Source organism: Rhipicephalus sanguineus, chromosome 11, assembly GCF_013339695.2.
Source record: "Rhipicephalus sanguineus isolate Rsan-2018 chromosome 11, BIME_Rsan_1.4, whole genome shotgun sequence".
Classification (NCBI taxonomy): Eukaryota; Metazoa; Arthropoda; class Arachnida; order Ixodida; family Ixodidae; genus Rhipicephalus; species Rhipicephalus sanguineus.
This window is the reverse complement of record NC_051186.1, coordinates 47,856,400-47,872,367: the sequence shown is the minus strand read 5'-3', so window position 1 is coordinate 47,872,367 and position 15,968 is coordinate 47,856,400. Positions and strand designations below refer to the sequence as shown.

General features: G+C 50.2%; 1 protein-coding gene across 1 annotated transcript in view; it reads right to left on the bottom strand.

Annotated features, from left to right (window-relative positions):
- Positions 1-11,630: 11,630 nt before the first annotated feature.
- LOC119375594 (neprilysin-1-like) overlaps positions 11,631-15,968 on the bottom strand; it is a 32,907-nt gene continuing 28,569 nt past the window's right edge. The window contains exons 18-22 of the mRNA XM_037645811.2: positions 15,827-15,945; positions 14,181-14,246; positions 13,999-14,109; positions 13,040-13,116; positions 11,631-11,789 (exon numbers count right to left, since the gene is read on the bottom strand). Coding sequence (XP_037501739.1) covers positions 11,687-11,789; positions 13,040-13,116; positions 13,999-14,109; positions 14,181-14,246; positions 15,827-15,945 — 476 coding nt within the window. The 3' untranslated portion in view covers positions 11,631-11,686. The remainder of the gene's footprint in view (positions 11,790-13,039; positions 13,117-13,998; positions 14,110-14,180; positions 14,247-15,826; positions 15,946-15,968) is intronic.

Sequence of the window (15,968 nt, the reverse complement as noted above, 5' to 3'; positions counted from 1 at the left end):
GGGGAGAGCTTCGGAAATTGTGACCATCTGGGGTTCCTAACGTCTGTCGAAATCTCAAGTACGCGGGCCTCTAGCATTTCGCCTCCGTCGATATGCGGCCGCCGCGGCCGGTATCGGATCCAACGACTATCGGGTCAGCACTCGAGCACGATAACCACGAAACCACCGCGGCGGATATGAGTCAACTATGAGTGAAATAAATAAATAAATAAATAAATTGTAGCGAAGCCTTTGAGTTGAGTAATGGGTTGCGCTCTTTATGGCCTTCTAGTGGGTCGTCCTCTTGGGCTCTTCCCGCTCGCGCTCTGAGCTCGTGTTCTTGCTTGACTGTCGCCATTGAGCATCGTCGCCGACTGCCGTCTAATAAACACCTCAACAAATTGGTGGAGGTGCTGTGCTCCCATTCGATGCCCCTGGAGCTACGATCCCGTACCCTACCAACTACCATGCCTCAAGACGCTGCTCAGCAAACGCCTCCTCCAACAACGACCTCCTGCCCCGGTGTCCCCCGCATCCGCGACCCCCCTATCTTCACCGGCGCGGATGGGACCGACGTTGAGGACTGGCTTGCGATGTACGAGCGTGTGAGCGTACCCAATAAATGGGACGAGGCAGGCAAACTCAGCAACTTGGTTTTCTACCTCGCGGGTGTGGCGGGCCTGTGGTACAACAACCACGCCACCGATTTCCCCACGTGGTCTGCTTTCAAGACCGCCATCATCGACGTGTTTGGCCGCCCTGCTCTTCGTAAACTGCAAGCCGAACAACGTTTACGTGAACGAGCTCAGCAGACCGGTGAGTCCTTTACGAGCTACATAGAGGACGTCCTGGACTTACGCAAGAAAGCCGACGCAGCTATGCCTGAGTATGACAAGATCCGCAACGTTATGAAAGGCATCGACGACGACGCCTTCACTATGCTGCTCGCCAAGAACCCTCGTACTGTGGCCGAGGTGATCACGCTCTGCCAAAGCTACGAGGAGCTGCGCCGGCAGCGGTTGCTGACCCGTCGACCTGCATCACGCGACGCCGATCTCGCTGGCTTGTCGGCCATTTCTGATCAGTCCGCCTTGCTAGCCGAGATCAAGTCATTTGTGCGCGAGGAAATTGCCCGCCAGTTCTCCCTACTGGCCTTCCCTCAGCAGCAGCATGTTGAACAGCCATCGACCACGCTGCTGCCTCCATTACGCCGCGCTATTCAGCAGGAAATCGCGGAGGTCATGCCGGAATACCATCAGCCCCCTCCGGCGCCTGCACCGCTCAGTTACGCGCAAGTTGTAGCCAGGTCACCTCAAGCGATCTCTGTGGCTGCCCCACTTACTTACGCCGAAGCCATCGCCAGACCTCAGGCCTTTGAAGCGAGTGTGCCGGCTGCGTTTGCCGACGTCATACCTGGGCCACCGATGCAGCCCATCATGCAGTCGTATCAGCAGACGCCTCGTCCACCGCGTCCTGCGTCATGGATGGGACCTACCCCGACGAATCGATGGCGCACTTCTGACAACCGCCCGATCTGCTTCGCGTGCGGTTGCGCCGGTCATGTTGCCCGCTATTGCAATCGCGTGCAGCCGCCTCGTGTCGGCTCAACCATCACCAGCCAGTCAAGCCGCCCGTATTACGCTTCACCGCCGCCTATGTCACCGTCGCCTCGCCCAGCTCCATCTACACGCCGTTCGCCGTCACCACGACGCCGATCACTGTCGCCGATGCGGCCACGTCCGGTCCCACGTGACCAGGAAAACTAGTCGTCGCAGTCCACGAGGCAAGGGCTGCGACGCTGTCGAACTGCGAAAGCCCTCAGAGAAGCCCATCGAACGTGTTAGACGTGTTTGTGGACGGTGTTCGCGCATCTGCCCTTATCGACACTGGAGCCGCCGTATCCGTTATTGACGCCAAACTTAGCCGATTACTGCGAAAAGTGACGACGCCACTTCCCGGGCTCTCCCTCCGTACAGCCAGCGCCCAAAGTATTCACCCTACAGCGGTGTGCACAGCCCGCGTCATGATTAACGATGCTCTGTACGCCGTCGAATTGATCATCATTCCAGCATGCTCTCACGACGTCATCCTAGGATGGGATTTTCTCTCCCACCACGACGCCGTGATTCATTGCGCACCAGCCGAAATAGAGCTCTCACCATTCTCTGATCTGACGCCGGCTGACAGTCCATCGTCTGTGAGCAAGGTACTCGTCAGAGACGACACCACAGTGCCTGCCAACTCGTCAACGGCGGTGTCCGTCTACTGCGCCAGTCTCTCCGACACCGTTGCACTCCTCTCGCCATCTGACCGTGTTTGCACGAGGAAAGGCTTGCTGGTGCCTTTCGCGACCGTGCAAGTCACTCAGGGCAGCGCGTCCATTTTTGTTATCAACCCATCTCCGTACAGTGTTACGTTGGTGCGAGGAGAATGTCTCGGCAGCGTGGAACCCCTCGAAGACGCACAAGTTATGGACGAACCAGATGACACGCACTGCCCCAACTCCAGTACGCTCAGTGCTGTTACCACGTCTGGTTCATCGCCCGATGACGTATTCGCTTCTTCCATTGCTGACAACCTTACGCCGGTCCAGCGTTCCCAGCTTCTGGGTCTCTTGGAAGAATTTCGCGCTTCTTTCGATGTCGCTCAAACTTCTCTCGGCCGCACGTCCACCGTTACGCATCGCATCGACACTGGCGCCCAACCGCCACTGCGGCAACGTCCGTATCGCGTATCTCCCACAGAACGCCGCGTAATCAACGAGCAAGTCGACGACATGCTTCGACGCAATGTTATTCGACCATCTAACAGCCCCTGGGCGTCTCCTGTCGTTCTTGTTGCGAAGAAGGACGGTTCTGTGCGGTTCTGTGTGGACTACCGACGACTCAACAAGATCACTCGTAAGGACGTGTATCCACTACCGCGAATAGACGACGCGATTGACAGCCTACAAGGAGCAGAATTCTTTTCATCCATCGATTTGCGCTCAGGGTACTGGCAAGTACCTATGGCTGATGACGCTCGACCGAAGACCGCCTTTGTCACGCCCGACGGCTTGTACGAATTCAACGTCATGCCGTTTGGGCTGTGTAATGCGCCCGCCACCTTCGAGCGCATGATGGATACTATTCTGCGCAACCTGAAATGGCACACGTGCTTGTGCTACCTCGACGACGTCGTCGTGTTTGCTCCAGACTTCTCCACGCATCTTCAACGCCTCCGGCATGTGTTGACGCGTTTGAGCAACGCTGGTCTGCAACTGAATCTAAAGAAGTGCCGATTTGCAGCACGGCAGCTGACAATACTCGGCTACGTCGTGTCCAAGGACGGAATTCTCCCCGATCCAGCCAAGCTTCGGGCCGTGACCGAGTTCCCGAAACCTACGTCCGTCAAAGAACTGCGCAGTTTCGTAGGACTGTGTTCCTACTTTCGGCGCTTCATTCGAAACTTCGCGACTATCATATCGCCGCTGACGAAGCTCCTCGGAAGTAACGGGCCCCTCCATTCGTGGTCGTCAGAGTGCGACGACGCTTTCGCAACGCTCCGTCGTTTGTTGACGTCGCCTCCCATACTACGCCACTACGACCCTACGGCCCCTACAGAGGTACACACAGACGCCAGCGGTGTTGGCCTTGGCGCTGTCCTTGCGCAGCGCAAACCGGGGTTCCCTGAATATGTCGTGGCATATGCAAGTCGTACGCTTACTAAAGCCGAGACCAATTACACCGTCACCGAAAAGGAATGCCTGGCGATCATCTGGGCCCTCACGAAGTTCCGACCCTATTTGTATGGTCGCCCATTTGATGTCATCACCGACCATCATGCACTATGCTGGTTGTCGTCATTGAAGGATCCCTCAGGCCGCCTCGCCCGCTGGGCACTTCGCCTACAGGACTACGATATCCGCGTGCTGTACCGCAACGGACGCCAGCATGCTGACGCCGACGCCCTCTCGCGCTCGCCCTTGCCTGACGACAATACTCCATGCTCGTCACGTAACATTGTTGTTTCTTCCATCGACGTTCACACCATCACTACCGAACAGCGCAAGGATAAATGGATCGCCTCGCTGATAGACTTGCTCATTGATCCGTCGGCAACACCAACCACTCGCGCGTTGCGTCGTCAAGCCCACCATTTCGCCATTCGTGACGACCTACTGCACCGACGCAATTACAACGCCGATGGCCGCCAGTGGCTACTTGTGATACCCCGCAGTCTGCGTTCTGAAATATGCGAGTCCTTCCACTCTGATCCACAATGCGCGCACTCTGGGGTATCCAAAACTTACCACCGCATTCGACAACGATACTTCTGGCGAGGGATGTACCGCTACGTGCAGAAGTTCGTTCGCTCCTGCCTCGATTGCCAACGCCGAAAACCTTCAACGCACGTGTCACCCGCTGGTCTACAACCATTACCTTGCCCTAACCGTCCGTTCGGGCGCGTGGGCATCGACTTGTACGGACCACTTCCTCTGACATCGGCTGGTAACCGCTGGGCAATCGTCGCTGTTGACCATCTAACGCGATACGCCGAAACCGCCGCCCTCCCGGCGGCTACAGCACGCGACGTTGCCTCCTTCCTGCTACACCGATTCATGCTGCGTCACGGTCCACCCCAGGAGCTTCTCAGCGATCGAGGCCGTGTCTTCTTGTCGGAAGTCGTCGAAGCCATTCTCAAAGAGTGCCATGCTGTTCACCGCAAAACTACTGCTTACCACCCGCAGACGAATGGCCTAACCGAACGCTTTAACCGCACGCTCGGCGACATGCTCTCAATGTACGTCGCCGCCGATCACACAAATTGGGATGCCATTCTGCCCTTCGTCACCTACGCCTATAATACCGCCCCTCAAAGCACAACTGGGTTTTCACCCTTCTTCTTATTGTACGGAAGACACCCGTCGCACACCATCGACACGATACTGCCATACAAGCCGGATGCAACTGAGTGTGCGCCGATTTCTGACACAGCCAGGCTTGCGGAAGAGTGTCGCGAGCTTGCCAAGACTTTTACAACGCAGGAACAAGAGCGGCAGAAGAGCATTCGCGGTGGCACCACCACTTCTGAGTCCACGTTCCTCCCTGGAGCGCTCGTATGGCTCTCGGTCCCTACCACTGCAACTGGCCTCTCTTCAAAACTACTGCCGAAATACGAAGGCCCCTATCGGGTCGTCGAGCGCACATCCCCGGTCAACTACGTGATCGAACCCATCGAACCATCTTCGGACATGCGCCGTCGAGGGCGCGACATAGTCAACGTGGAGCGCCTCAAGGCATACTATGACCCACTCATAGTGACGAACTGTTAGGTCGCCGGACGGCTCCTTTTTCGTTCCCGGGGTAATTGTAGCGAAGCCTTTGAGTTGAGTAATGGGTTGCGCTCTTTATGGCCTTCTAGTGGGTCGTCCTCTTGGGCTCTTCCCGCTCGCGCTCTGAGCTCGTGTTCTTGCTTGACTGTCGCCATTGAGCATCGTCGCCGACTGCCGTCTACTAAACACCTCAACAAAATAAATAAATAAATAAATAAATAAATAAATAAATAAATAAATAAATAAATAAATAAATACATTTGTTTTATTTTCACCATTATAACCGTTGGAAATGTCCCAACACCTCAAACGCGCGCCTCCTGACACTATTCGAAACATAGCTGCGCGATCTGTAGTGCAATTAAGCTCTTATTATCTTAATTAACTAATCAACGTGTTTCACGAAGACCTACACTTAGGTGCTACGCATAAACTAAATGTCCGTTTCCTTTGTTCACTTGGGGCGAACCCATCAGTTCGTTTCTGTAGTTTCCGTATACAACACCTATCACCATTTATTATCCGGGCGGATAATTGGCCATTTTCTATACGTGATATCTATAAAATTGCAGTACTTAAAGAAGGTACTGACACAAAAATTTTGGCCTTGCGTTTTATTGTTTAAATGTGTTGCCGGGGGCCTGTTAGTCATTACATGGCACATCATTTGCTGCAGAGCGCAACAGATAATTAATTACAAGCTCCTCATTACCAACAGTCTCAGTTTCGGTTTGAGAGAGCTCCAAAACCGAATGAGTTCCAGGCCACGTACCACGAGGTGCTTGGGCACTATAGGAAAGACCGAAAGATATATTCCGAACCCCACGTGCGTCTGGACAGGTCGCAGGCGGTGGACCTGAGGCGGCTGCAGACGGGTACTTTCACCAACCCCTACCACCTGCACCGCCTGTGGCCCGCGCTGCACCCGTCACCTGGCTGCCCGTGGTGCGAGCACGGACGGGCCGATATGGCCCATGTACTTTGGGAATACGAGAGAAATGGAGATAGACTACGAGGAAGGACGACGACAACTGAAGGACCCTCTGAAGCGGGGCGCCTTGCTGAGCGACGGCGAACCGCCCTTCTCAGCGAGGCCCCCGAAGACCAGGAGTGGGCCGTCCAGCGGGCCACGGCCGTCGCCGAGGACCTCGAAAGAGGTTCCTCGCATGGTGGATTCCTGGCAGCCTAGCCCCGGGCACAATAATAACCGTTGGGCAAATAAAGTTTATTTAACTCAACCAGCCGTTGGGTGCAACTATTACCACCTAGCGTGTGCAATGCTCGACCACGTCAGCACACCGAGCTGTGACGCACTTCCGCGCGGTCCGCGCAACGGCAAGCGAGGCAACAGAGAAATGGCGACTATGACATCATCATAACTTGTTGTACCGGCTGCAGCGTGGTGACGCAAAACTAAATCTAGGTGGTGTTGGGTGACGTCGGGGAAGTAGAGGGGTCACCTCGGGTCACTTTGGAGAGTTTCAATGCCGCGAGGTGCGGCGTATAGCGCTGGATCGCGCACGCGAACTTCAACATTCACACAAAATACCTTCCAAGCTATATTCGCTGTAGATATTTTGCAGATGGTATACGCATGTTCACGGGAATCGATCCTGCAGGCTGTCTCGGCCGCGAAAGTTTGTGTCAGTACCCCTTGAACACCTCCGTTTTCATGCTGTCTTGCTTCAGTTTTTTTTAATTCATGGAAAACCCCAATCGGCTACGCGTGAAAGTGTTCCGCAAGGAACGTAATGACTTAACATCGCCATGATAGGCAAACTCACACAAAAGTGCGCTCTCTCCTATTCGAGAACAATGCGCTGTTCACTTAAACTAACCTCCTGACTTTAACAAACAATCCGAGATCTCTAATTTTCTGAAGTTACACATCATCAGCAATGCGAGCGCATCCTACTCTGAAAAGCCTCCATGCCTGCTCTTGCTCGGTGGCGGCGTTTTCCGACATTTCTACATTGATATCAAGGATAAGGAAATCTCAATAATATAATTGCATTACGCTTCATCATTCAGTCATATCTCTTAATATGCAGTTTTCAAAGCGAGCAATTACCTGCCTATAACGATCGTGATGTCAGGTTTGATTTTGTTCTCTAAGTGAGATGAAAAATGGAGGCGACCATAATCCTTCACTTACGTGTCTGGTAGTGGCGCTCGCACGTCGACGTTCTTATGCCCTGTGCATAGCCTGGTGTATTCCTTGGGCTAACTTTGCTCTGTCGCGCGGCCGAAGCTGATCTCAGAAGCCACGTAGAAATAAGAGCGTGGTTGAGATCTTTTCCGCCAGCTGCCACAACCATCCCAGCTACTCAAAAAAAAATCAGTCTGCTTTCTCAATGAACCCATTGAATTAATTTTAGATGCGAAGCATCTTATGGCGGAGCTTCAAACCGGTGGTGGTGGTGGTGGTGTGCGGCGTGACCATCCATACTGCGCATGCACAAACCCTCACCACTCCCCCTCTCCCCTCACCCACCGCACTCGTCTCTCCCCTTCTGCCCTCTCCACTTCCCATCTCCGCTCCCCTTCCCTCCTGGCTCTTCCTCCTTTCCACTTCCCCTCTTCACTCCCCCTCAGAAATGCGGGCTCGACATGCCAAACGCTGCTTCGCATCGCCTCATGGTCCCCTTTAGCGGAAGATGGTGTGATTTTTATTAATTATCGTGACAGTTAAATGACGCTTATCTTAAGTAAAGTCATGCTCCGATATCATATGTATCCAATATAACTCTTAACTTGAGCCCGAACCAACCATTTCGTACCAGTTTCGTTTTGCTAAACAAATTTTCGTAACGTTCTGGAAACTGGAAGTGCTCGACTAGAAGTGGTATGAAGAGAAACAACAGTGCGACTGCTTGCTCGTGCCACTAATAAACGTTCATGGTTGACAAGAGATGCTAATCTGGACACTGTCGAATTCCACGACATTGTCAAATTTCGTAATGGTGGCATTATAATCCGCAGCAGCACACGGCCTGTCGAAGTTGAACAATGACAAAAATTGACACTGTATAGCATGGCACCTGAGCTTTCTTAAATTTGAGTCCTTTTTCTCTCCTTCAAGAACCACTTCTCTCTATCTCTTGCTGCCTCTCGACTTGAACCGAAAGCGGGATCGCCTCTTGCAGGCAGCAGTCCTTCTACCACCGGAGCAGTGTTTACGAACCCTCAACTGTTTTTTCAGGGTGTTGCGTCACTTGTGGAGCCTTTCGCTGGTCTTCCGATGGATGCCTCCTTTCGTTGCGCTTCTGTCTAGCTCTTGTAGCCTCGCGTTGGTGTCGACGGTCTACACTTCAACTTAGGGGGGGGGGGGGGGAGAGAAAAGTTCACAGGGTGTTTTATGCATCCGCCTAAGACCAATAATTGGTACTTCAAACCAATGTATTAATTTACTATATCGACTCGAAGGCGAAAGCCCCATCCGGTGCGGTCATCATCTTCTCCGACGGCGCTGATGATGACCCGTCACGGCGGTCTAAACAGTGGTTACGGTGTTCGACTGTTGACCCGAAGGCCGCGGGATCGAATCCCGGCCGCGGCGGCCGCATTTCCGATGGAGGCGAAAGCGCTTGAAGCCCGTGTACTTAGTTTAGGTGCACGTTCAAGAATTCCAGGTGGTCGAAATTTCCGGAGCCCTCCACTACGGCGTCCCTCAGTCATACGTGAATTTGTAGCGTTAAACCCCAACAACTGTTGGAGCTGATGATGATTATGATGACCGCACCAGATGCCTTTCGCCTTCGAGTCCTACCAGATGATTAAGACGACGATTATTGTTATCAACATAAGCTTCGATGATGATGACCGCATCGGGTTGCTTTTGCCTTCGATTCCTCCTAGACGAGCAATCAGATGATCAGAGAAACAATTAGGATGGCGGTGCTCATCATCTTAGATGATGATGATAATGGTCATGATGACGGTTCCGATTTTTGGTACTATTCGTGTTCATGACGACGGCACCGACGGTCACCTTTCCCATTCGACGAGGCACATGAGGCTTTCGCCTTAAAACGAGGAGACACATCGAGGCAAGCAGACACATGTAATCAATCGCTCTCTTATGGCTTTATTTGCACCAGCGCCTCACGAACCGCACGTCCGTTGGAGAGCGACAGTTACCACGCAGCATCTGGCTATGGCTAATCCAATAGCTGCATGCTCACGTGCCATTCGGCAAGTGCGCACTCGCTTTGGGATAAAGTAACGCTGTGCATTTACGTTACAAATTTAACATTTTTCTCTCGCGCGCGGACACGACGTTGTTTGTATCATCATTATCATCAGCATCATAATTGAATTATGTCCACTGCAGGACGAGGTCGCTCCCAATGTGGTCAAATTTGCCCTGTCCTGCGCAATTTACCATGACTGAAAATATATTAATTTCATTACACCATCCCCCCCCCCCCCCCAACCAGGCATCCGCTGTCACATCTGATGATGATGCTGATGGTTCTCGGATGTTTTCACCTACCCACTCGGGGGATCGGCCAAGAGTCGGGCGGATCATAACCTTCCGCCGTCCTTGGCTGCATATTGCATTCTCTTACAGTGGACCTGTTATGCTTTTCGTTATGGCGTTACGCGTTTGCACCAACTATCATCATCATGAATGGCTTCTACCTTTGTAGCGCGTGCACTGCAATAACTCGGCCGGCGCGCGCTCACTTCCTCTTCTCCATCTTGCGCTTCGCTCCCTGAACGTGAGAGCCCGGCGAGCACACTCCCGCTGCGCCGATTTGTCCGGCTTGAGAGAGAGAAAAAAATTTGTGGCGGAAAACTTTCTTGCCGAAGTGGGTTTCGAACCCGCGTAACCACTCGGCTATCGAGGCAGGCTAGCACAGCTAAACGTAGCCTTGTATAGTATAGTACAGCAAGGGGATGGGAAAGGGAAGTGAGGGGGAGAGAATACGGGAGGGTGAGGAGGGTGAAAAACATAGCATAGAAAGAAGTTGAAAGGAAGTGAAAAACAGGGAGAGAGATAATCAAAGAGAGAGAAAGAGGAAGCGAGAAATAGAGAGAGAGAGAAAGAAAGAATGAAAGAAAGCGAAGAAAGAGAAAGAAGGATAGAAGAGCGAGAAAGAGAACAAAATATATCTAGAGATAAATAAATAGAAATAGACAGACATTGAAAAATGAGAGAGAAGAGAGAAAAGGAAAGAAAGAGAACAAAGAAAGAGCAAAATAAAAAGAAACAAATAAGGACACCCAGCTCCGCACTTCCTTCAGACCACCACTACTGGGAAGCTACCTTCTTTCTTTTTTTTTGAAGCATGTTCGAATCAACTAGGTTCTTTGCCTTCTGAATAGGTCTTGGCATGTTTCACGCAAATGTCAGTCAGACTACAAGTCAAGTAAGCATGACAAAATCTTGGAGGACGCTTGAGCTTGTTCTTTAAGAGTGGAACGCGATAGCGTTATCAATTCCACGATGCACAAACGTAGAGAATGTCCCGGAACATCCGGGCTATACTCAGAGCCATGACTAAGAGCACAGGGTACAAAACCAGGTGGTTGGAGGCAGCAATAATCACTCAAGCAACTCGTGGTATCTGTGGCCCAGGTAGGGTACTAATCCGGCTCGAACCGTGCCTTTTATATTAAGCGCTCAGTCCTGTGTTCTTTTTGAGTATTCGTGCAAGTTGCGCTTTTTTCATCATAAACCTTTACCAACATGCCCACTTGGCAGTTATCCTAAACTCTCTTCATTTTCGCATCTATTGCGATGTTTAGACCACGGACAACGCCGCCGACAACGACAACGACACCGCATTTTCTGCGAGAAGCCGGCTCTATAACGCTATCGCGTCAGTATATGGAAACTTCGGAGGCATATACGTCTACCCGCTATTGTTGGGAGTGGTGGCTTCCAAATACCGCACATTTATTTATCCAACGCCAGTCTCTGCGCACAACTTCTACTGAAATACAGCCGAACTAAGTAGTGACTCGCTAAAAACCGGCAAGACCGTATTTCTGTCGTTTGTCGGCCATCCAGACACTGTAAAATACCGATTGATGGGAATAAAGGTTGATTACGCAAAGAAAACATTATAAGACACCTAAATTCGTGCGAACTGCAGCTCGCAGAGAATATCCAGCTTGCATTCTTGGTGTCGGCATACACGACAGACTTCTCGCTTTCCCGAAATAACCAACAGCAATCAAAATACGCGCAAGCCACGCCACATCCAGTGCTATGGATAAATAGCGCAGCTGAGTCGCATTGCGATTGGATAGCCAATAAGGAACAGTATCCTTGATGTGGACAGCGGCTTAAGATTCTTAGTGACACTGTCATGGCGCCTTTGCAACTCCATATAGTTTACTTTGGCGCCTTGATAAAGATGTCGTCGTAGCGATGGCTCGCTATCAGTCCCACAAGTTGCACTGCTCCTCGCGCACCATGGCGTCCTCGGGGCCGCATCCGAAGGCGTGAGCAAACTTGGGGAAGTTGATCAAGGGCACGTTCACCCTGAAGTTTGAAATGCGACACAAGTCCGCTCATTTCTCGCAGGTAATATCAAGAAAAATAAGGATAAAGGTGTTCTCCAATAATAAAGCGCTGTAAAGATGACATGAATAAAGCCAAGGCCCGCTGTCGTATCGTACAGCGGTAGTGTGGCAATATACATCTAACGGGCGAATGTTCATCAGATTAGATAGATAGATAGATAGATAGATAGATAGATAGATAGATAGATAGATAGATAGATAGATAGATAGATAGATAGATAGATAGATAGATAGATAGATAGATAGATAGATAGATAGATAGATAGATAGATAGATAGATAGATAGATAGATAGATAGATAGATAGATAGATAGATAGATAGATAGATAGATAGATCAAAAACGTCAAAGTTTCTGAAGCCTGGACTTACAGTCAGTCATAAAATTTAACTTCAACGCAAAAATAACAGTAATAAATGCTCAATTAAGAACCTACACGGCGTACATAGACTTATAGGTGCGATAACAGGTACAAATAAAAACTTTTTTACGTTTAAAGGCGTCCTGAACCACTTTTACAACTAATCATCGAATGTCCTCAATATGGGAGTTCATTGGCTCACGAATCGATTGCCACTAAAATTTCTCGGATCCGTCAAGAACTAGCGAAATTACAGGGGCGCCGGAACCTACACAGGGCGGGATAGCACGGGAGGAACAAGTCCCGTCAGCGTGCGTCACGACCTTGGAGGGCGTGTGATGAAACGCGATCGCCCTCTCCTGCGATTCCTGCGCGCGAGTGCGGATCACTGTGTAATGTTAGCAGACTACGGAGCGCGGCACCCCGGGGCAAGAACGCATCTGATTGAAACGCCGCTCTTCAATTATGTCGGCTATTGGTCAATAGCACGCTATCTGCTGTTCAACGTCAGACAGCAGGCACCGGCAACTCCGAAGAGAGTAAGCACGGGTTTTCTCTGAAAAGATGGCACATGAAAAAATGGCACCTTCGAGCTCCACTTTTAAACTCTCTGCCGCGCATGACTGCATGATTGGGCATTGCAGTGTCTGCTATCCGCAGGATGTGTTTTTTACCCAAGCCCAATGGGTGGTTCATGAAACCTTTAAGCTCAAAAATAATAGTGTTAAATATACGTTCGTGATATAAAGATATGAAGAAAATATTTTCCACTTGAAGATGTTAATACGACTCTTTCCTAAGCTTTTTGTTTTCTTTTTCGACAAAGAAAGAAAGAAAGCCTTCGTTCACCTATAATTGGATGGACTGTATGGTCCGTGCGTCAGTTGCATCTTAAGGGCTCTGGTCCGCTTCAAATCACAGAACATCTGAAAAAGGAAGTTTGGTGCGCACAGTTAAATCAAGTAAAGTGATTTCGATGAACCATGGAAGGTGATTACACAACTTATCCATTCGACTGTGAGTTCATAAAGGCAATGTTTTTTGCTATAACATTGTGTGGCCAGCATTCGCAGTTATCTAGCCGTCTTTCGCCATGAATTCAGCACTGGCCGATATTAGCGATGAGTTCGCAAACAGTACCCGACATTAGCTATCTGTTAGCTGACATAGGCAGCATTCCCAAGCGATGGCGAGTGCTGACAATATGCGTGTAAGTACGGTAGTGGAAGTCCCGTGACTTGACGAGACTGACAGACTATGCTACTTTCGCGATTGGCCCATAATATTGGTAAAAATAGTCGTACCCCATTACAAAATGGGACTAAAAGATGCCAAGGCCGGTAATGCAATTGAAGGTTGCAAAAAAAAGCCATAAATTAAGTAAATCGTTGACTTCCACTAGGTGCGATCCAAAAAATTTTCCGGGGAGGGGGGGGGGGGGGCGTTCAATACCTTTTGTATAGGTTCATACGTGTGTTTGTATGTGTGCGTGATATATACACATGCAAAACTAAAAATTTTCGATTTCGATGAACCATTGAACGTGATTACACAACACATCCATTCTATTGTGAGTTCATAAAGACAATGTTACTATTATAACATTGTGCCAGCTTTCGCAATCATCTAGCCGTCTTTTTCCAAAAGTTAGTCGTATTTGTAATGCCAAGAGGGGGAGAGTTGCGCCCTCCCAACCTCCGCCCCCTTCCCCCCCCTCCCCCCCCCCCCCTCGGCTACGCCAGTGACTGCCACGTCTACCAACATTCTCTTCTTCCCAGTTTTTATCTTTGCTGGTCGAAGAAGCTTACCGTGGCGAAAGCCAAGAAAAATATTCGGTCAGACGAGACCTCGGGGAGCTGCTTGAGTACCCAGTCCGAGGCACCCAAGTTGCGGCTCCTCCGCACGAGCTTGCGATACACCTGCAGTTCAATTCGCGGAAAAACTGTAAGCATGGTGTTCAACCTGAGGCTCCAGCAATCGCGCGACTTACCCGATAAGCGAGTGGAAGAGCCGCGTTGTCCAGTATGTTTTCGGTTATCGAAGCGTAAGGATTTATCTGCGAAAAATTTTAGTGCATTTACAGTGACAACAACAGAAATAAGATTTAGCACTGATTTGAACTGTGCTGGATTTCATGTTGGTTCTCCGGGTCATTATTTTGTCCAAAATATTCGTAATTTCTAAACAAGGCAGAAGCTCAGGGGTACATAGAAACTTGAAGAGATGTAAAATCATTGAACAGGGGTTGTTGCCGAAGCCAACGTTTCCGCAAGTGGACTTGTCTTCGTTGCTGCTCTGAAGATCACTTGTCAGAACGTTGGATACAGCCATACACCCCTTTTCAAGAATTTTTTACCTCTTTGAAAATTCGAGACACTTAAGGAGCTCTAGTGAGCATATGTAAGGTGATCTCGTGTCCCCACAAATACCAGGCCGAGTATGCAAGCAGTTTTGGAACTTTCCTACTACAAAAAAAATCTGCAAACGGGGATCAGATGCTTTTACTAAATCGCGCTTTAGCACAGCGACAGATTTACGAGAACGCGCAAGACAGAGTGTCACAGCGTGAATATCCTTGGCAATAAATGACCGTTCGGAGCCTTCTGCGGTTTTCACGCTCTGTGTCGTGTCTTCCCGTAACTCGTTCTCTGTACAGATCCAAAAAGGTAAGAAGTTGAAGAGAAGGTGAAGGCTTGAAGAGATGTATATTCTTGAACGGTGCGTGTTACTGGAGCCGTTTCATCGAGTGGTCTTGTCTTGAAGGAGACGAGACCACTTGACGAAAGGGTGGCTCCAGCTCCACCCCCTATTAAGAAATATTCATCTCCTCCTGTGTACCTTACAACACGGTAACACCAGACAAACTATCTTACCAGCGCAGTAACACGAAGAGCGTTTAGGTAATGAGTCAGAAAAACACGAGTCGAACTGGTTTATTAGAACAATATGTAGTATGCAGAATCATGCATTGCAGCTTGACACTGAGAAACAGAGCAATGCGAGGGGACGCAAAAGTTGTGGAAAAGGACGTTGTTCTACTCGGGTCGGACCAGTGGAAACAGCTTCGTCATTAGACCGCTGTAAGTACCGAGCAAAATATTTCAATTACTGCGCCGTGACGAAAGCTGAAACCCCATATTGTTTTGCACGCCGGTGCTTCGAGCTCGCGTGTGCCGAGTGCTGTCGATATATAGATGAAGCGCATTTCTCTCATTATTGTAAAACAAATTGGTGTTGTGTACAGCCGGTGCCTTAGAATAACTAGTTTAGATACTTCACCCGATATTTCAGGTGCTTTATTTTTAAAACCTGCACCTGTAGAATAGGTGGCACCGAGTATCTTGCGACACCTAGTATCGCTGCCGTCAAGTGTCCAATGAGCGTCAATTGTGCTAATATGCGGATGATACTAGTCTAAAGCATCTAGCGACTGGATAGTCGTTACCTGGAAAGCCAAGATTTGCCCCTTTTAGCAGACGCTGTTGTAAAAAGCTGCTACGCTCCTGTAGGCCCAAAAGACTCGCCACAGAGCTCTTTGAAGCAGAGTTCACACTGACGACTTTACGAAGACCCAACCCGCGTCATGTTCATGGAATATTAGGTTGGGCAGGCGCGTTAGAGAGGCAATGTGTGTACCTGTTTGCCGTAGACTTCGCCGTACTGGTGGAGGAAGCAGTTGTAACGGCTCTTGAACTCCTCCTGCGTCAGTCGGTCCCACGGCTTCTTCACGTTCTTGCGTTCCTTGTAGAAGGGCCCTGCGTGAGCCGAACCATGTTGC